General features: G+C 39.1%; 2 protein-coding genes across 3 annotated transcripts; both read left to right on the top strand.

Moving 5' to 3' along the window:
- The first annotated feature begins 265 nt into the window (after positions 1–265).
- LOC104318060 (hypoxanthine-guanine phosphoribosyltransferase) lies at positions 266–9896 on the top strand. The gene is made up of 9 exons (XM_009919169.2): positions 266–427; positions 3714–3820; positions 4267–4450; positions 5357–5419; positions 5962–5979; positions 6192–6274; positions 7309–7355; positions 8033–8109; positions 9033–9896. Exons 1-9 carry the CDS (start codon positions 410–412, stop codon positions 9078–9080), a joined length of 645 nt encoding a protein of 214 aa, XP_009917471.1. The 5' UTR covers positions 266–409; the 3' UTR covers positions 9081–9896.
- Positions 9897–10562: 666 nt separating this feature from the next.
- Positions 10563–15224, top strand: NUDT7 (nudix hydrolase 7). Of its 2 annotated transcripts, none has more exons than XM_069793407.1 (4): positions 10563–10658; positions 11049–11202; positions 12336–12494; positions 14355–15224. In XM_069793407.1, exons 1-4 carry the CDS (start codon positions 10624–10626, stop codon positions 14736–14738), a joined length of 732 nt encoding a protein of 243 aa, XP_069649508.1. In that variant the 5' UTR covers positions 10563–10623; the 3' UTR covers positions 14739–15224. The 2 variants fall into 2 exon arrangements, with proteins under 2 accessions (XP_069649508.1, XP_069649509.1); XM_069793408.1 differs by lacking the exon at positions 10563–10658 and adding an exon at positions 10963–10977 and having other exon boundaries at positions 11010–11202.
- Positions 15225–22466: the final 7242 nt, after the last annotated feature.

Below are 22466 nucleotides of genomic sequence, written 5' to 3'. Positions count from 1 at the left end.
ATTATGTAAGAAACTGGTATATAAAATTACCTTCTATACATATACTACTGAATTACCACCTGCTACAACCAAATATCTGATTTGTGGTTTCAGTTAAAAAAAATACTATTCTACCTAGACCTTCCAACTAATTGATTAATGAACTTCCTTTTTGCATCTCCCTTGTTCCCCATATCTTTACTCTGATTGGTTACAGCAGGGCTCATGCCTATTTTATTTCTGTTTAATCTCATCAAGTAAGAACCTGGGATTGTGATGTCAGGGCATTAGCAGAAGGAAGTAATGCTTCCTGTAGGAAGGATGACAATTTTGACCTTTTAGAAGCAGGTCATGATCTGACTGCAAGATGAAAATAGAGCAAGACAAATAATACCAACTCATTCTCCGATAGGATAGTTCAAGTGAGATTATGGCTCGTGGACTGCAGGTAAGAAAGCATAATGCACTCATATTTGGTTATTTGATTGAAGGAAGCTTTGGGTGTGGGGGAAGAGGTTAGCTTCAGCAAAAATAGTAGAACATTAGAAATACTGACTAATGAAAGGCCTTGTTTCTTATATTTACTCAAGAGAAAAACTGGCTTTCAGAACAGAGGCATCTTAACAGACCTAATTTTTTTACAAACTTAGGACATTATTTATTTGATTTTAATATACCTATATTCATATTCTTTCATTCTGTGCTGATGAAACAATACTTATTTATGAATCTCTTTATTGTACAAAATTGATGTAGTTAATTTTGTTGTTTTTTCCCCCCTTAAATTCAGAAGCCTACATCAGTAAATGAGCAACAGATGAGACTGAATCTAAATTAAACAACTAATTTCTCAAGTTATAAGCTCATGATTTAAAAATTTAATGACTTTGTGTGATAGTTTAGTAGACTGCTTTATTATAATGGGATGCTGCTGTATTATTTAGCATGTGCCACAAAACAAATGCTTTTTATGAGCCTGTAAGGTATATGCAGCCTGTTGCTATGGTGATGTGGTGCTCAAACTGATGCAATCCTTAAGGTTCTGTTCATGAACCTTTCAGCAGACCATAAAAAATGTTTCACACATAGCAACAAACAAGATATTAATGTAGCAGATATTGTTTGCACAAAATAGTCTCAATGAGCATAGTCGTTAACCAAGTAAAGGTACTAAACTGCACTGTTGGAGTAGCTCTCAGCAGTGATCACTACACACACCTGTATGCTTCAAGATTAGCTTTATTCAATAGTTACAGTAACATGGACAAAGCTCATCCCTCACTTGAGCTGAACAAGTTGTGATGCCTCTCATCAAATGCAGCAAGAAGCTAAATTCTGAACTTTAACTTGCTGTGCAGATGAAAGCCCAATTTATAGCTGCAAAAGCAAACTGTAAGGCTGAAGTCCATTAAATATGGCAATCAGTATCATGACTGGGCAAAAGAAAAACTGCTCAAATCGCAGGTAGAGTAGTTATTGCATTTAAGCTGCAGTTATGCATAATGCAACAGAGGTAGGGATCTTGCAAAAAAAACCCAAACACCAAAACCCAACAATAAAACAACCAACCCACTCTACAGCACTTTTGAAACTGTTTGTCATGTCAGTGACTATACTTAAAGGTGCTTTTTCTGTACTCCAAATGAAAATGATTGTTTGTGTGTTCCAGTAGTCTCAAACTGTCTTTTAACTTTGGCCAATGCTTATAATTAGGTCCTATCATCACTGCTTCTTGTTGACAGAATCCCATATCCTGTGTGTGTATTTTGTCTGTCACCACTAGCAACCTCAGACAGGCAGAAATTAGCCCATTTCAAACTGGCCAACTGGGTTAATATAACACACAAACAACAATAAGCAGTTCTGCACTGCATTAAAGCCTGCTCATAGATGCTAGTGTCTAGCCTGATCTACAGCTGATACCAGTGTAACTGCCAGTATCTCTTCCAAGATTAATAAAGCACAAACAAACTTAATTTAAAAACAATCCTTCACCTAAGCTTTCACTTTGCTGACTTCAGCCATGAAGAAAATAGTAACTAAACCAGGCAAAATAGTACTCCTGACACTCCAAACAGTGCTCAACTGCAAGACTATACTGTGAGTCTAACTTGGAGCATTAAGGCCTATCAATTTTGAGTACTTGCAGAGTACAGTTAGTTCAGCCAGGATGAGACTCTATATGCATTGCCTTGTACTATGATAATCTGTTCTTTGAAATTCTTGTTCACACCTGTCTCTCTAGTTTTAACTTTAAATGAAGTAGGCTTTCGTGGCCAATTTAAAATAAACAGCAGTAATTGGTTATCTCATTTTTGTGGCTGCTGTGAGTTTTACAAGTAATAACCTACTCCTGTTCCCTACAGTCCATTTTTCATTTCTTCCTAAGCACTCACTTCTCCTATGCCAAAAAAGGAGAATTAAAAACAATTCATCTGCCTAAAGAGTTTGCAGGTGTCAACTTGTTTGTTAGCAATACTTTATGCTGTTACTGCCTAGTTCATAGCTCTGTGCTGTCTATTAGCAAGCCACTGTACTGAGCTCTGTTGAATGCAACTGGTGTGTAGTTAACCTGTTTTGCACTAGTGAAGCTCTGAGCCAGCTTTGTGTTTTTCTTTCAATTAGTTCTGTAATTTTTTAACAATAACAGGGCAATACTATATGTGACAATCTCACTAATTCGAGTTTTTTCTTAACTTATTTCTAATACTTACATATTAGCCCTCTTATTCCCAATTGTTTCTACGTCATTATATTTCTTTCTTGCCTGCTTTTGTACCACCACTTCATAAATGAACAAAGACCAAAGCATCCATTATGGTCTTGAAGGGTGGTAGAATCCAAAACCACAATCTGTTTGGGGCCAAAAGACTAGTCAGAAGAGAAGCCCAAATGGAGAACTTCTAGGCATCCAGACACCTCTGGGTGCAACAGCCTGGAGCCAGCATATTGAAGAGAGAACTGTAATCCTAAACCCTGGTGGCAAAAGGATTAAGGCCCTGATCTGTGGGAAGTAGCTATGGCCTCTCCCCAACCATGCTGAGGAGCAACCTGCTAGCAGGGCAAACAGTACAACGAGCTGAACTGCAGCACAGCAGGTCTCTGGTTCCCCCCTATGGGCACTTCTCTTCCCACTACCATCTCAAAGCTTCTCCTTTGGGGTAAGTCATCTCTCCTGTCCTCTGAGACAGCTGATGGTTGGTATGTGCTTAGCTCTTGTCAAAAATTCAGTTGTGAATTCACACTTAGGAGACAGAATTTTCTCTTCTACACAATGGAAAATGATGGTCAATGCAGTGCAGCATCCTAAAGTCACCTGCTGACTGGAGATCAAGCTGTAATCCCAATCTACTTGCCTTAAATTTTAATTTTTGCTTGTCTACCACATGAACAAGCTACTGTGCTCTGCAGAAGGGGGAATGGAGAATACAAGAGGATTTTTGTTCTTTTGGGTTTTTCATGAGTTGATGATGGTTGGGAATTTCTTTTATAATGACTGGGGCAAAGTAGTTATCTATCCATTCACATCTCAGACAAGCACACTAGCTCCTGAATTATCAGACAGATTGTAAACTGTATTGTTCTATCAAAAAAGTTCAAAAACTTTCAGATATATTTTTATTTTGACACGTTATTGAGGGGTGTGTGGGCAGAGGAGTCTTTCTCCACATTATCAGAGACTGGAAGGTATGGTTCTGTTTTTACTCTTAGAGCTATTTCCCTTTCATTTGCAGATAAGAGATGAAGAAAGTGGCTATAACAAAAATCTATTTTGCATTCCTAAGCATTACGAAGAAGATTTAGAAAGAGTCTTCATTCCTCATGGACTCATCCTGGACAGGTATGAGGGTAAACAACAAAGAGTAGTGACAATGATGCCAATGATCCATTTCCCTCCAAACGAAAAGACTGAGGCCCTACCCTGCATAGCCCATGAGAAACATGGAAACCCTGCAGCTGTAACACTTGTGTTCCGGAGTTTAATAGAAAAGAAGTTTTACAGAGAGGAGTCTTCTACAATGCCAGTTAAGTTTCCATGTTATCTCAAATATCTTTAAACTTTCCTATCCTGTCTTGTTTAGATATATAGATTAAATCAACAGTATGTCAAGTGGAGTAGGCACCATCTTGCGAACTGCAAATATGTAACTAACTTTCCTGTGTCTTAATGTGGTCACAATTTACTGTTTACAAAAACCTAACAGCAAGATCAAAATTTAACATATGGACAAACAAATATGATATACAAAACAATTTAAAGGATTTGTTTGTTTGTTTTCCTTCCAGGACAGAACGTTTGGCTAGAGATATCATGCAAGATATGGGAAGCCATCACATTGTTGCTCTCTGTGTCCTTAAAGGAGGCTATAAGTTCTTTGCTGATTTGCTGGACCGTATAAAAGCACTGAATCAAAATGGTGATAAATCTGTGCCTATTACTGTGGATTTTGTTAGAATAAAAAGCTACTGTGTAAGCAACTCTCTGTTCTTTGGAAAATCAACTCTCCCCATAGATTGACATTCTGAATACTGGTAGTTTATATGAAAACTCCACAAAAATTGAGTTTATGCATATATCCTGTTCAAAGCAATTCAATTTATTACACACTGAAAAGCAACTGACTTACCAATCTGCCCCAACAATCAGATAGATATTGTATATTCACTGGAATGAACCTATAGCAGAACACTTAACACAACAAAGCCCGGGTCAGGTCTCCTATGTCCTCCTCTCCAGCCTAAAGCTTCCATACAGGTTCTACTCTGTCTTTACCATGGCACCCTTTGGTGGGAGGGAGTATGGGGACGAGCTTAGCATCACAGACTTGCTTATTGTCTTTCTCTGCATTATTTTTTTATTCTGTATAGATAGTAATGGAGAGACTTGTTTTCATAATCTGTGTGTTGGGGAACAGGTAACTTTTGCCTGAACCAATCGTAGTTGTTCCAAGCCAATTACTGTAAACCAGTGACTTATGCTATTTTTTTCTGGTTTATCTTCTCCCCTCTTTGAAGGCTACAGCTCTGTGCACTGATCAAAATTTACCCCATGCTAAATACAACAGTTTACAATACTCTATAAATTTTTCATGGAATTCTAAAACCAATCTGGGGTAACAAAAATAGCTGAAAGCAATGGTATCTGTTCCATGAATATGGATGTACTCTTGTTCCATGCAAACATCTGTCTGCACTGACACTTCACTCTCTCCTCTTGCTCTCAGCTACTTTACACAGCACTCCTTCAGTAAAACAGCTTTTAAGTTGCAAGTGTCATTTGATAGGCAAAAAGCAAGAGCAGCACAGTTCGTACACATACAAGGTAACAATTTTGAGCATGTTTTATGTGACTTCCCTCTCTTCTTTCTCCTTCTAGAATGATTCACCTACAGAAGAAATCAGTATTGTTGGTGAGGAACTGTCTACGCTAAGTGGGAAGGTATGAATTAGCATCTTCAGCTTTTAAGAGGCAAGAACAGTTCTTGTGTATCTTCCAGGAAGTCCATCTTAATAAAGCTTTTGATACTACGTATTTACAGTCACTTAACTCTGGTTTAAAATGCCATGCTTTGAAACAGTGAGTGATTTCCACTGATCCCGGTGGAAACCTAATGGGATCAGTACTGAATGCTTCTAAAGATCCTATTCTACATTTTATCGCACAGCCCCCAGAAGTGAACTATCTTAAACTGCCTCATGCAGTATGGTTCTAGAATGCTATCACTATACATAGAATAATATATAAAACGTGACATAGGTGGCTTTCTCACAGTATTTTATGCTTCCCTAAATACTTACAGAAAGACTCTTCAGAAGGCACTAAAATAATGTAACCAGTTAAGTGACAAGCTCCTTTGAAAATCAATTGCAATTTACCTGTAACTGAAGCTTGTAGTGCAAACTTTTCCTGGCTGTATAATTCACTGAATGTTGCCATGTAAATATTTTCTTTTCTTTCTCTCCCTACATGATCTTTTCCAGAATGTGTTAGTAGTAGAGGTAAGTAAAGATTGGAGTGTGGGGGGAGGGAAAAACATGGACTTTTTTCTCCCGATTTTGCAAGTTAATACCTTTTGCATACAAAACAATTAATTATGTTACTGTGCTGCCACGGTTGCTGACTGGTTTTTATGCTTTAAATTAATCCACTGAAAGTCTGGGGTTTTTTTCTTTCAGACTTGGAGGATAAGATTTTTTTTTATCTCTTTCAGGACATTATTGAGACTGGTAGAACAATGAAAGCGCTACTTTCAAAACTAAAAGACAACGAACCAAAGATGGTAAAAGTTGTAAGGTATAATGATATGGCCATTTACTAATGTATTGTTATGAGAAGATACAAAAAAATCATTTAGGTGAATAGCCAGTGTATGCTGGTGGGTGTCTGTTTGTTTTTGTTTGAAGTTTGGAGGAAGAGGAAGTAAAAGCAGGAAGCAATCCTTATCCAGCTGGTGAAAAACTAAGTATTTATTAAACTGGGAACTTTACATATGCACTACCACCTTCATTGTTAAAGTGAATAAAAAAGGTTTCCTGGCTCTTTTTGCATAGTCCATAAAGACTGATGGATTCCCTTTTTCTTACCTCCTTATGTTTGAAGGAAATTCAGCTCTTTCCATAGGTTTCATAACACCTTCTCAGTTGCCTCAATACTAGAATGACAACACTCAGAATTTTTAATATCCTCAGTCATACACGTTTTCAGAGTAAGAGTTTGTCAGCACTTGCAAGATGACTTCAAGTAGCATTCTAGATCTGCTTTTAGATGATCTCTCAAAGGAATTTTTTTTAATATCCCTGTCTCTGTCAAGTAATCACGATGCTTTGAAAGAACAATTCTTGTTTTATGTACCAGCTATGCTCCTCCTAGTGACTGTCCAGGAAGTTCTCAGTTTCTTCAGAAGCACACAAGAAAAGCAAGAATGGATATGATTTTTGTGGAAGAAATCGTAGTGGTGTTGCCCAGCTTGTGCTCTTCTCTCTCCCTCCCTGCTAAAATCTTTACATGCCACTTGAACTTGCTTACCTGTCTGTGCTATTCTAGTGTGCTGATACATTGCTACATGAAAAGATAATGATTTGGGATACAGAATTGAAGAGAACTAAATGTAAAACAACAGAGTCATTTGGACCTTCAGAATGAACCTAGATCAGAGCGTTCGCTTCTTCCTCAATTATAAGGCTACTTCTTTCTGTTACAATAATCTCATTGTTTTAATTTAACTGCATGATTGTAGAAGCTTATGGGGAGTGGCAGGAGAAGTGAAGTATACAGCTTAGAGCAAGACATATTCTAAAAAACATAACCACCTCTGCTCTGCCTTATAGCCTGCTCATTAAAAGGACACATCAAAGTCCAGGTTACAGACCAGACTGTAAGTACTGCGTTTTTCTGGTTGTCCAAAATACGATCTCATAATTTCACTTCATGGAGTAAGTCTAACAACTAGCATATAAGTTTCAGGAAGGCCAAGAGAAATGGGGAGAAAAAAAAAATTTTTAAACTGACAACCAGCCTGTCCCATGCTGAAACTTCACGATGCCTTTCCCCCCCCCCCCCAGCTGGTCTGAGTGCAGGTTTGGTGATTTGTTAGCAGATACCAGAAACAGAATCAACCTTAACTTTGTATTGTTTGGCTTTGACCCTAAAAGGCATTTGTTTTGAGTCTGCATTAAACTTGCCTTGTTTTCAAACTGAAAATCCCTACTGAGTTGCAGTGCATCTACTATTACACTTCTGTAAAATCTCACTCCTTGTCTCCCTCTCCCAGGACTCCTTCCTAAGTAGGTTTTAAATAATTATTTTGTTCTTAAAATGCATTCTCTTAACATTTTAATTGTATTACTAACTGATGGGGATAGTATAGATTCTAACCTTTGTCATCAATTTACAGCTCTGATTCTTAAAGAAGCATGCTAAGTACCTTGAAAGCAAGATGATGTATTTGTTAGGTATTACACTTAAATAGCTGAAGCATGCATTGAATGTAAACTGTGTACCTAAAAGCTATTTACACCACCCAAGTATAAAAAGAATTGTATTTTCTTACAGATATAGGTTTTGAAATTCCAGATAAATTTGTTGTTGGATATGCTCTTGATTATAATGAATACTTCAGAGATCTAAATGTAAGTACATACATGTGTGCCTCGACTGTTACATATATGACTGTTACCACAGGTAAACAGCAAGAATATTAGCTTATACTAGGAGCTTCTCAACAATTAACAAAACTTCAAATCTGACTAGAAACTTCCATTAAAAGGGCAAAAACATTATTAATGTGCCAAGCTGATAATTCAATGTAAATGTGTAAGACCTTGTTTATGCCTCACCTTTTTATGAATCTACTCCACAAGCCCAGCTGTGTTGTAAGATATTTTGAATCCTCCAGGATGGCTGGCAGCATACAATCTGCTGGCCCCATCTGAAAAGAAAGTAACTTGTAATTTGGCTTTAATTTATGTTTGTCTGTCTTAGTGAAATCCTATGTTGCTCTCTTCTAGCCAAGTCTTTAAGATGGCTGTGTGTGGACTGTGTGTGAAGGTTTTTCCTACACTGAGTAACATGTCCATCAAGATCTCTTTTTCTTTATTCCATTGCAGTGTCCTTAGGCTGAACGGAGTAATAGACTTGGAAAGAGTGTAACTGATAGAAAGAGCTGATCTTTTTTTCCCTCCTGAGTTTTCAAAAGTACTTTCCTAAATCTGGTTAAGTGGAAAAGTTTTCCACTTCAAAGTCTTTTTAATAAGACAAACCAGTTCTGTTAAAAGACATATAATGGATCTATGCTATTGCAAAGCAATATGAAAAGGATACAACAATTGAACAAACCTGACCTCTTCAGAATATACAAATGTATAAATTACAGATGAGCTTGGAAGCAATATTAACATCTCAATTTTACTGCAAATAGTAAACTTGCAACCAAACTCACAAAGATTACTGTTCTGGTGTGTTTTCCTTACAATGCCAGGAATACAACTGAAAATCATTCTTGCATTTTCTTTGAAGGCACAGATTGACTAATGTTGTACTTTTATTTTTTTAGCACATCTGCATTCTGAAAGAGAAAGCCAAAGAGAAATATAGGATCTGATAACATCAGTCTTCTGCAACAATAGTTCAGTGGCACGTACAGCTGTGTGGATGAATAATAAGTAATCTACTAGTTGTGCTCTTTTCACTGGAGAACTACATTTCCTGAAGATACTACTCTATATAATTTTTTCCTATAGCAATTATGTAAAACAGCTTAAAGGTGAATGAGTTCTGTTCAGGTTTCACTAAAACTTGAACAGAACTCTGGCCATAAAATGGATATTATATTCTGCTGGAAGGCAGCTGGGACCTGTACATGTGTATGTAATTATGCTTGGGTTTTAATTTACTACATGAAGTAACACATTATGCATATTGTATATAAACTGCACTTATTTTTACATGTGAGCTTGTGTGTGTAAATATATACACCAGTACTTTATGTAACAAATAGGATGAATAAGCATTTAAGGGCTTGAGGTTAAGTCAACTCTACAAAGCACATACCACATGGAAAACACATTTGGTTCTTTCGCTTAATGCAAGGAAAAAAAGTACACATTAAGGTAATTACAGTGAGATTAGTTCTTATACATTCCATGTAATGTGGGGTGTTGTGTCTTGTTTTTTGAGGGATCACGTGTTGATTGTACCATTATGGTGTTACTCTGAATACAAGTTAACGCTCATTAGTAGCTGTTAAGACTGGATGATAAACCACTATAGTGGGAAATTGTTTCTGCTACTTGTGTGTCCCTAATGAGAACTGGAAGCTAAATTTTACCGCCCAGAAACTGCGCCAAGCTTGAGGCAGTCTCTGACACCTCACTGTTTCCTACCTGGACTAAATGATTAAACAAACTCTTGAGACATTCGGGTTTGGTTTTGTTTTGTTTTTTCCTCACTGTGAATTAAGAGTACTGAGCTAGGCGTCTGTGTTCCAAGAAGGTCTGTTGATGTCCTTCAGCTTTTGAGAGTCCCGTGCTACAGGTGACTATGCTTTGACAGGGGTGCAACGCTGCTTTCCGGAGCCCCCGATAGCTGGAGCCTGTGCTCTGCCATGCTGGCCGCCCCTTAAAGCGATGCTAGCGCCTGTAGGAGTGGACCCTTACCTAAAGCAACGGGAACGGCTCTTACGGCAGCCCCGCATCACCCGCCTCCCTCGCCCCTCTGAGGGCGGGCCACGGACGCCGCTCGGCGGGGCGCGACGCCAAACGGCTCCGTGGGTTTCTGCTCTTCCCAGCTGGAGCGAGGACTGCTGGCAGCTAACGCCGCCGTTCTCCGGGTAAACCTAGGCCGGGGAAGCTGTCGCCGACTGCTCGCCGGCCCTGGGAAGGGACCCCGGCGGCGGTGCCCTCAGAGCCGTCGCCTCAGCCACCGCCTCGGGGCGCCTCACGCTCCCCGGCGGCAGCGGGAAAATCGCGCGCAGCCGTCCCGTGAGGGCCCCCTCGCGTGGCCTGCCCATCGCCAATCAGACGGCGGAGCCCGGCGATCTCGCGTGTTGATTGGAGGGACTGGCCGTCGGTCACGGGGCGGGGCGTGTGGGGGGGGGAAGGCGACGGGGACTGGGAAAGTCTGCTCTCGGGTCAGGGGTGTCAAAGATGGCGGCCGCCGAGCGGGAGGACGGGCCGGGAAGGTAGCCGTCGTCCCTGGCCCTTCTTCCGCTGCCCGTGGGCGATGCCTCCGCCCGCAGCGGCGTCCGCAGCCCCCGCTCGCCCCGCCGGCTGCGGGGAAAGCCCGGCAAGGAAGGCAGGAGAGAGGAGAGCCCTTCCTGGGCCTTGCGGGAGGCCGGGGCGGGGGGGAGCGTCTACAGCGGTCCCCTGTCGGCCGGGGGCGGACAGCCGCCGCCGAGCCCTGCCCGGGTCCGCCGGCAGCAGGCCCGGGCGGAGGGGGAGGCGGTGAGCGGTGTGTCAGCGGCCGGGCGGCCGTTAAGGTTCCTCTCTGTGGAGAAACACGTCCCCGTTGCCCGCGGGGTGCCGGGGTACAGCCTGGGGGTGTGACGGCGCTCCTCTCTGTTTGCTTCTAGAGAGAGCATAAAAGAGAAAGCCAGGCTCCGCTTGAGGGAGTTCGATGTCGGAGACAGGTTCTCCCACTTGCCGCTGCCCAAAGCCTCCGTCCTCCTGCCGCTGATGGTGAGGGAGGGGAAGCTGCACTTGCTGCTGACGCTCAGGTCGATGCAGGTGGGTGAGCGGGGGCCGGGGCCCGCCGTGCGCGGAGCCGGGCTCTCGGGGGGGCGGCAGGGAGGGAAGCCTCGGCGGGATGGCGTACGGCCACATCCTCGCCGGCTTCTCCCTCGGGGGCTTGCGCAGGTCCCATCCTTACCACGTCTTCTAGAGCCTGCTTTCCAAACTTCAGTCCAGGCGGCGGGCCGAAGGGTACGAGCGGGTGTTTTTACACGCCTATGACGAGTCTAGGACTTGCGTGCCAGAAAAACGCTGGATACCCAGAAACCTGTGACAGTGAAAGATGACTTCCAGATCAGAAAAGGACATTTTGATTGCTTACTATGACTTAAGAAAACTGACAATGCGGTGCAGCTTTTATTAAAGTGACTTTTGAATCTGCATTTAATGTTACTCTTCTCTCTCTTTCATCTATGAAAGGAAAGGCAACAACCTAAGTACCCCAGAAATCTTCTGCCAGCATTTTGTTTTCTTCTACAACTCTTTGTTTTCCACCCCACCCCCAGCCTGATCATCCGCCTGTATTCAGAGATTATTTACTTGTCTGTTTTTCTGTTGCTGCAAAATGGAAGGTTTTGGGGGTCTTGCTTAGAAATTTTAAGGCCCTAATAATTACAGTTACCTAGCTGATAAACTGATTGTAAATGGGCTTTTTCTGATCTTTGATGCGCAAGCCTATTACTATAACGTACTTAAAGGTACATTATTTAAATGTGTATTTCAGAAGTTCTTGCTCTTACCTTGAGTGTTTTAATCTCACTGTTCTAGTTGTTGTTCTAGATTCATCCATCAGTCCCTTATGCAAGCAAGATGATGAAAAATAATATAAATTATGAAGTATTAAAGCAGGATGTATGGTATGAATTACACAGTACTGTACAAGTGATGTATGTATTTCTGATAGTGTTTATAGATTAGTTGGGTATAGGCCCAACTTTTTCTTGTGTAGCTCTTGATAAGGCATGTTTCTTCTGACCTGCAGAAACCTCTTAGCGCCATTTCCAGCTTCTTTGACTGGAAAGATAAATCAAACATAAAGTGATACTGCAATATGAACAAGCGTCTGTGTGGATCCAGGAAGAAATGTAAAACTTGTTATGTTTTAACAGTAGTACTGCTTTAAATTCTAGCTGAGAAGGTCACCAGGGCAAGTGTGTTTTCCAGGAGGAAAAAGTGAAGCAATTGATAAAGATGAAATTGATACTGCTCTCCGAGAAGCTAAAGAAGAAGTGGGACTCCAGCCAGAGAAGGTGGAAGTCATCTGTAGGCTTGTGCCTGGAATTGATAAAGTAAGCAATAAACTGAGCAAGTCAGCATATCATTAGAAAATAAGCTTGGGTTATTTTCTTTTGTAAGGTTAATAGTGACCTTTTCAAACCTGTAACTGTAAATAAGCACCGCTTCTTAAAGCGTGGAGCCTGTGTTGCCAGCAAAGTGAAGGGAAGAGATTCTTGCTTCACATTTGGTATTTGTGAAACCACATTTGGTGTACCACGTCCAGTTATGGACACACTGGAGTACCAGAAAGACAGTGCTAAACTGGTGAGAGTTTAGCAGAGAGCCACGAAGATAGTAAGGGGGCTGGAGCACACGGATTATGAGGAGAGGCTGAGAAGTGGGTTTGCTCAGCCTGAAGAAGAGAAAGCTAGCAGGGGATCTAGTTGCTCTCTTCAGGTACCTCCTGGGTGGTTATAGAGAAGATGGTACCAGGTTCTCCTTGAGACAGTGGACACAAGCAGCAATAAATGAAATTTTGATGAGATGCAAGGAAAATACTCTTTCCCATGAGGTTAGCCAAACACTGGAACAGATTTTCCTGACAGACTGTATAATCTCCATCCCTGGAGATACACAGAACTCATCCAGACAACTCCCTCAGCAGCCTGATGTAACCTCAAAAGTTTTCTCATTCAATATCCTGCTGAAAGCAGGGTTAATTCAGGCAGAAAGGGACCTCTGGAGGTTTTGTGGACTGTGATTCTGTATGGAACTCTAGCAAGGAGACTTCTCTTATGGAGGTGTGGTCTTTGGAGTGTAAGTCACTGTAGATTAACAGGCTGCCAATTTCAATAACAATATTCAGTGTTAAAAGGATCAGTTATCCCATAGTACAGAGGGGTTATTGACTTTATTTTTGTTCTTCAGGTAACAGTTTCTCTTTATTAATATGCCTACTGTTTGTTTTTGTATCTGTTACTGTTAGCAATATCCTCCCCCATGAAAAAAACAAAATAACTAGTTTTAAAATTGTATTGCAAAATGCTTTATTTCTTAAATTATATTTTCCATACCGATAACTTTAAAGCCATGTAGTTCAAAGGCTATATGTAAAAAGGATCAATTTAGTTTTTATAACTCGTTTTAGTGTTTTCCAGCAAATGGCCTCAGTCAATAAAAAAGATCATGTGGTTTTGGACCACAAAAATTTTACCTGTGGGATTCTACTTTGTCTTCTCTGTGCGTACATTCCAAGTAATTCTGACTTGGGTGGAGTCTCTCCAGACTGGCATCAAATAGCACAAATATTGAGTTTTGCTGTTACTGCTTTCCGATGAACAGTGATGCTTTGTTGGTATGAATAAATAGAAGTAGCAACATATCTTAAAAAATTTTGGTGTCCTTTTTATGTAAGCTATGTCCATAAATGAGCAGTTCCAAAAAGTGTATATATTTTGTAACTAAATATACTTTTATCATATTTCTGTATCTGTAGGAAAATATTTCTATATCCTAGGAAAATAGATAGAGAAATATGATAAAGCATAGGTGATTTGGAAAATTTGAATTAATATTGGAACTCACCCAAGTAAATAAGGAAGACTTGTGAGAGAGCATGCATGTTTTTTATTTCTGTAGGAGACTGACAAACCTTTTTAACTCCTATATGATTATACAGGATGAACAGAATATTAGTTTCTCATGTTTAACAAATATAAAAAGAAAATCTAAAATTTATTAAAATATATTTAAAATTAAATATAAATATCTTGCCATTAGAGGGACTAAATTGCATTACAATTAGGAATATTTCATAGGTTTCTTGTACTCATTTTGTAACATCTGAAATATCTTTATTTTAAAGAACATTCTTTTACTTGGTATGAACTTAGTGTTTGGGGGGGGGGGGTGTTGTTTTTTCTTCCTTTTAGATGAATCACTTGGTAACTCCAGTTGTAGGATTTATAGAGGATACATTCCAGGCCACTCCTAATCCAGATGAAGTGAGCGATGTTTTTGTTGTGCCATTGGAGTACTTTGTCAAGCCCTTAAATTACAAGACCTTGCCTTATAAAACTTCAACTGGTTACTTAAGTCGGATGCACTGCTTTATATATGATGACCATGAACATAAAATGTCATTCAAGATATGGGGACTTACTGCACACTTTGCTGTATTTCTTGCTCTTGTAATTTTTGGAAAGAGACCTACCTTTGAAGTTGATTATGATCTTGATGACTTAATTTCATCCTCTGAGAAAAACTTCATGAATTTATATGCATCCTTATGCAAAAGAAAGAAGAGTAATCTATGACAAACTGGTCTGGCAATTTATATTGAAGGAGGAAAAGGGTTTTTGTTTATTCCCTTTGTACCTATGATTTGTTTGAATGTCACACTTGAACTTGTTCTGAATTGGGACTTAATAAAATTTATTTTTAAATAATATTTTTTAAGTTGCCAAACCGTAACTAGATTCATATAATTTTAAATCTGTTTTAGAGTTGCCACAAGCACATGGTATTTTTGATGGACTTTATATACAGTTTTGGAAGATCTGTTTCAGTTTCTGCCTTTGTTTTGTGTGATCTAAGACACTTCCTGTGGTTTGCCTTCTGTATAATGAGATAATACTATTTTATCTGATTTTTGTCTGTTTGAATTACAATGTGAAAACTTTTGGGAGTCGGTCTGTCTGTCTCTTACTGTGTGGCATACTATGTATGGACAACGTAATGCATACAGTCTCGTGTGGTATCTTTAAGCACTTACAAAATGCACAATAAATACATAAAAGGTGGCAAGTGCTTTCACAATCTTATTTTGTTTTGGTTGGGCTTGTGGAGGGAAGAGGGAGGTTTAATGAGTTCTATTGGTCTTGCTCAATTTAACATTTCTGACGAGGAAATTCTGTAGGCTATGGAAAACTTAGTATACAGGCAACAGTACTGAACTTTGCTCCTCAGCATCTTGTTAGCATCACTTACTGAGCTCCTATAGGGAGTTATCTTAAGGAAAGAAAAGTAGAGTTTGAGTATTCATGAGGACTAAAATGCTTATCTAGAGTTGAACCTTTACCAGTCAGCCTGGCAATGTCGGATTCTTTGTGCTGTGAATCCTTGTTTCCTCACTGCTGGTGAACTAGAAGCTTATTCGTAGTGGTCGTGATCTTATTGCCGAATGGTTAAGTTTTTAGAGGCATAATCGACTTAGGCTGGATTTGAGATGTAGTTTGCAAGTAAACAAGGTACCAGTCCTTAAACAGCTGCTCTTCTCTGAGTAAGAAGTGTGAGTTGAAAGCATTCAGTGTCTACCATAATCATGGGTCCTAGTGCTAGTCTTGAATAAGATGAAGAACACCACTCAGTTGTTCTGGGTATTTGCACTTTGTGCTTCCCCCCTCCATTCACTAACGGATACAAGTGTGATAAAAAAGTTGCTGACAATTCCTGTGAACTGTGCTGTAATTGAGCAGAAGTCGGATTTTTACATTAAGCAGCTTTTGTATACTTGAAGTTGGCTGTGACTTCAGCAAAATGCATCCTTTTTACAAATATTTCCCAAGTATGGCTTGAATAGCTAACTGTGATTTTCTAGGAAACCCAATTCTGGGATTTTTTTTTTCTTTTTTTTTTTCTTCTAATCGCATCCATAACATTCTCCAGCTGCTGTGCTAGGACAGTAGCATTTAGGCACTGAAATACCAGCTTGTGATTGGTTGGTAACAGCAGCATGACCTTTTACTGAAGAAGAGAAAGATGCTGAAGTTGCACTCGGCTGACAGATGTGTACCAAAACAAATCAAGGCTAAAATCAGTGCAAATCTTCTTGCAAGGACTGAGTTTCCCTTTGCCTCCTCTCCCTGCTGTAACTGCGCAATACTTGGTATTTGTCTCTTCCCAGAGGCAATTCAGTGGTAAGTATTCTACCACAGTATTCTGCCTGAAACATTATGCTGTGGCATTAAAGAAGTACAAGATTGGCAATCAGAATACTGGGTTGGAAAAGGCCTCAAGAATTAGCCTCATCTCTTGCCACCTAAAGATGGAATCAGATACATGATATTCTGATAAATACCTAATTTTTGCTTAAGCTTCCCTGGACAATCCATTGTAGTCCTTTAGCCACGCTTCACAAAGTTTTTAGTTGTACCAAGGAACACTTGATTCTTGTCCTGTATGTAGCAGAATGGTGAACAGCTCACTTCCTTAGTTACTTTCTGCACTCCTGAAAACTATATCACTGTGTCTTCCTAAGGCATCTTGAGACTTAATGATCAGATTCCCTCAGGGGTTTTTTTGTCAGTCACATTTTTGATACAGGTCTTGTCATTTTTGTTGCTGTCCAGAATCTTCAGTGAGCCTTCCTCCCCCATTTCCCCCCCCCATCAAATATGTGATAATCAAACCTGATCTTAGTATTCTAGTTAACCATTTATTTGGGTTGGACAGGACAGGATTACTTCACTGCTCCTTTTTATATATCTCACTGTGATTGCTATTTGGGAAGCAGCACGGTAATATTGACTCATATTCCACTTCTGCCACTAAAGTTGCCTCATCCTTTTCTGAAAACACCGCCAATTGTTCATGTATTTCTATTTATTGCATTCCGTATTTGAACAGTTGATTATTCCTACCAAACATACCACTTTGCACTTGTCCTTATTGAATTACATTCTGATTTTTTCAATGATCTACTAGTGTGTTTTTCAGACATTTCCATTTTGCCGTTATCCTCAAGTTTAATGAATATATTTTCTGTTTCATTTACAACTTAGAGTAAGCACACTCAGAACAGGTCTCTGCAGAATCCCAATTGGTAACTGCCACTTTGACAATGAACTACTAACTACCGTGTGTGGTTTTCTAACCAGCTGTGTAACATACTGCTATTGGTTTCATATACACCAACCCTTCTTAGGTTGCACAGAGGAACATTAGGCAGGGCTATATCCAAAACTTGAGTATTTATAGTTCTCCCTATACACCAAGCCTGTTACCTGCCCCACAGAGGAAGTAAACACATTTGTCAAAAAGTTTATTGGAAAAAGACAACGGTTGCTACATATGTTCTTGTTAATTAAAGTACTTATGTAAAGGTTATTTGTTCTGATATCTTCCCAGGAACTGGAACAATTTGTATGAGTTCCCCAGTTCTTTCATAGGGCACTGTTTGCCTTTTCCCAGCCTCTGACAGGGAAGAAGATAAAGTTCCCTAAGTTTCAAAGATAATTGCTAATAATGTTGAGATTGGTTCTTAAGAGAATGGCTGTCACATTGGGATGTTTCAAAAGATTTGGCCATCTTGAACATTTTAGCATATCTAAATACTATCAAACCTTTCATATTCCTACATTAGCTCTTTTGGCGCCTATGTTAATTATATTTGGTATCAGTTGACTTTTTAAGTTTAAAAAGTTCTTTTTTTTGCTAGGATGAAATCCTTGGAGAAGTAATAGCCACATTTATGAAGAACAGCTTTATTTTTCATTATTAAACACTTGTGAAATTGTTAAAACATTTTTAAAAGCTTAACTTTAAACCCTTCATCATATTATTCATATCCTCAGTGTTTTCTCTCAATGCTAATGTATGCAGGAAAAGTAACTAATTAAAATAAGAACATTGTTAATTAAAATAGAGCAAAGCAATTAGCCCTTTGATTAGTAAACAAAGCAGGTACCAAGAGACATAATTACTAACTTACTATCTGCCTCTGTTTCCAGCAGACTTTCTTCTTTTTCATCTCTCCACCAGATCTGGCACAGAAATTGTACAAATTGTACAAATTCAAACCTTAGTTTGTTTTTATTTCTCTTTTTTTTTTGAACGTTATTGTGTAGAACTGTAAGGACAACAACAAGTTACAGCTGTTGCTCCTTTTAGCTGTTGCTCCTTTTAGCAAATGAAAATCTTGTTGATTTTTTTAATCAAATCAACCATTTGAACTAGCTGAAAAACAAAACTTAGAGGTCCAACCAAAAACGCTTGAGTGATTTGCAGTAAAACCACTGGGCCTTCATGCTTCATGTTATGCATCCTACATAATTTTACTGAGATAAGTTTCGAAATTAGGGAAGTACTTTCTTAACTCAAAATACTCGTTCTTTATTTAGATATCCATCTGGGATTTGCCCAAAAAACTTGAGCACAAAAAGAATAGAAGGAAATTTAAGTGCTTGTTACTAAAACTGCAATTCTGCAAGTCCCACATTTACTAATGGGAAATTGTTTCCTTGTGCAATCTTTGGATAAAATTCCACAGTTCTTGAGGCAGGAACTAGAATATGACTCCCTCCAACCTAGGCAGCCCTCCTAACCAATCCAGGTCACGTTTGTAGTCTCTTTCCAACCTTTAAGAGGTAAGGAGTGGAAAGTGCTCCAAGCAGAGTATCATGAAGTCTGGCGCTACAGGCATTTCTCAGGATACTACCTCTGAAGTATGAGAGAACTGGAAGTGTGTAACCCTCACCCCTGTGTAGTTAAATGGTGTATTAAAGGGGAAGTTGCAACTGCTCTGCACCTCATGTTTTTGAAGCAGAGTGTGACTGTGTGTTGTTTGTGTGAGATCAAACTCATGAAAAGGTGGATCCTCCAGGGAGACAAATCCTTCCCTGGGCCTTGGGCTTCAGGGAAGCTGTGTAAACTTTAAAGGAAAAAAGATCTAGCAAGTGTGCTGTTCTGAGAATTTCCTATTGGAAAATGCTGTATTCTGCCCTTAAACTTGTTCATGACCTCAGACACTTAGCTCTCCCTTTTACTGTATACAAAAGTTTAAGAATCATAGAATCATTTAGGTTGGAAAAGACCTTCAAGATCATCGAATCCAAGCATCATCCATGCCCACTAAACCATGTTCTGGAGTACCTCGTCTACGCGCTTTTTGAATACCTCCAGGGATGGTGACTCAACCACTTCCCTGGGCAGCCTATTCCAATGTGTGACAACCCTCTCAGTAAAGAAATTTTTCCTAATATCCAACCTAAATCTCCTTGCTGCAACTTGAGGCCATTTCCTCTTGTCCTATCTCCAGCCACCTGACAGAAGAGACCAGCACCCACCTCACTACAACCCCCTTCAGGTAGTTGTAGAGAGCCATAAGGTCTCCCCTCAGCCTCCTCTTCTCCAGGCTAAACAGCCCCAGTTCCCTCAGCCGCTCCTTATAGGACTTGTGCTCCAGGCCCTTCACCAACTCGGTTGCCCTTCTCTGGACACGCTCCAGCACCTCAATGTCTTTCTTGTAGTGAGGGGCCCAAAACTGAACGCAGTACTCGAGGTGCGGCCTCACCAGTGCCGAGTACAGGGGAAAATACAGCATCTAAAAAAGGCCCTGTTTTTGTTCAGTGGGCCAGGTGCTTTGCAGTTTAACATTGCAGTGTTATAGTGCCTCAGTTCCTTTTCAGATCTGTCTTTAAAGTCATGTAACAAAGCACTTATCAAGACCTGGGTGTCCCAGTGTTCTCTCTTACTGGTCCTGTGTTATACCTGAATATTATTAAAATAGATTTGTATCTGCTTTTATTTTGAATGGGGTGATTTAAAGGACGCCTTTACTTCAAATTATTGATTGCAAATGCATGTATGCCTTGTTTGTTGGTATGTGAATATAGCTCCCAATCTGAAAGGGTGTTTTATACATATATATTTACTCTTTGCACTTTTTCTTACAAACAAATCACCAAGGCCATTGCTCAGTTAAAAAAAGGTATTAAAAATATATTCCAAATTACATTTTGTAGCTATGGGATAAGTAATGCTAGCATGACAGTAAAATGAGTGCAAAGGCTTGTATCAGAACAAGAAAATTACTGATATGATATAAAGTTAACTAAAAATAAGTGGCATACAGTTTAATGTGAGTTGTTAGTCACTCTTTTAGTTAATGTGCAGTGATTCAGCATTTAACATTTCTATATTTTTGAGTGCTCAAATAATCAGGCTTTTGGTATTTAACATTTATGTGAACATTTAACATTTTTATATATTTGATATGTAAATTGGTATTTAACAATTAAAACCATATAAAAATAATGAAAATTACTGTAGAAAGGATATAGTGTATATACTAGTTTACAGCACTTCTGTGTGGGGAAAAAACGTAAAATGTTCATTTCATTTCAAGTTCAGTGTACGCTGCTCAGTTAAAATGCCTGTCACTTTTGCATAGCTAGAGTTCATGCAGGGTTAAGGCAGTTATAGTTAGATGAGAATGTAAATATTCAAGAAAGGAGATTATTTATATTCAGCCTATGCCTATGCCTAAATCACGTTTATAAAATAGAAAATCTGGAGATGTTTTTGTCTTTTAAGGAAAACCTCATATGAGTGCTTACATGTCAATATGTATGTGATGTACCTACAGCGATTCTTTTTTTTAGTAGGTTGCCATAGCAATGCAGTTTTCACAACAGTACATGTTAAACCATCTCCAGTTAAAAAAAAAAAAGTTATAGTAAAAAAAGTCATTAGGTAATCCCTTTGTCCCTCTAATTTTATCTCTTCCCAAAATGTAATCTAAGAAATAAGGAAGACAGAAAAAGGAATCGCACTTGTTTCTGATTCCTTGCAGAAGCTATAATTCTGTAGTCAGAATGCTCACTTAGTGTATGGGATTCTGAGTTTCAACATAGATTTCTTTATGCTTTATGATGTTAATTAAATTTACTATACTATATGGTTGCCTGTTACTTAGTACTTCAGATTTAGGGTAGGTTTTGTTTGTTTTTCAAAATGGAAAGTACGTGCGCTAGGAAGGAAAACATCCAAGTAACAATGACACATTAATGAAGAATAATCATCCTGTTTGTCAGAATCTGCTGCAGGGGAAAGATTGTTCACTGGCTAACAATAGACTCATTATTTTGGGCACATTTACCTCTTCTCATCCTGAATTCTGTAATCCTTTAGACTGTCCAGTCATGACCATTTATTGACCTATGTCTGTCTTGATCTCCACTCTTATAAAGTACATTTGGACATATATTGCATTCATCCTGCAGTTCATCCTGCAGCTGCTGCAGTGCTTGACTGCTAGCACAGCTGCTTTAAAATATTTCCATATCTGTTTGTAATGAAGTGCTGGCATGCCCTTTTATGCCTATAGTAAAATCCAGAACTACTGGCAACAAACAGGAACTGTTCTTCAGAGGAAAGTTAAATTTGTCTTTGAGCCCTGTGGTAGATCATAATGCTCCTCCACAGCCCCAGTAAGAGTCAGATATCCAGTTGTTGAAATGAATATGAATAATTCCAGGCAAAGAGCTCTGTATATGTTTGAAGGATTAAGGCCATAGTGATGTAAATCTGTATTCAGATGGATTTTATATAGAAGCAAACACCTGTAGAAAAGGGGTCGGCAAACAGGACATTTAAATAGTGTTTATTTTATTCTCTGTTTTAGAGAAATTAATGAAGCTATTTTATTTTTCTAGTAATTTAATTGCTGCAGATCTGTAGCTGACATAAATCACAGTAATTTCATTGACCTTAGCACAGTTGTGCCAAAGTACATGCTCTGAGGCTTTAGTTTATACTGCACACTTACTTTAACTGATAATGTATAGTATCTCCATTATATTTTATCTTGTATCTTTCATTATTTTATTTCTTAACATTTGCATAACAGGTGCTATCAATAGTTCTACTTAATAAATCAGTACTTCTAAAGAAGCCTAAGCTTGTTTAGAATGTGGTGGTAGTTGTTGTTAAAATATTAGGGTGTAATTCTAAATCTAAGAGCAGCATCTTTTTAGATCATCTACAGTAGTGATTTGCAGATATTTATGGGAAACAAACTGAATAAAATGGGAGTACTATAGTTCATTGCCAGGTTTCATTGCTAAAATTGGAAGTCATACAGAATGCATTATTTGTGGATTTCAGCTATTAACTGTTAAATTAGAAATGCAGTAACTGATGAATTAATCACTGATGTAAACCAAGGTCCACCACTGCTTGGAAAACAGAATACTGTTAACAGAAAGAAAGTCGGTGTTACACACCTGGCATCACATTGTTCCTTACTTGAGGAAAAGAAAAAA

The sequence above is a fragment of the Haliaeetus albicilla genome, chromosome 10, assembly GCF_947461875.1.
Source record: "Haliaeetus albicilla chromosome 10, bHalAlb1.1, whole genome shotgun sequence".
Lineage (NCBI taxonomy): Eukaryota > Metazoa > Chordata > Aves > Accipitriformes > Accipitridae > Haliaeetus > Haliaeetus albicilla.
Note: the sequence above shows the minus strand (reverse complement) of the source record. Positions and strands in the feature narration are given on the sequence as shown.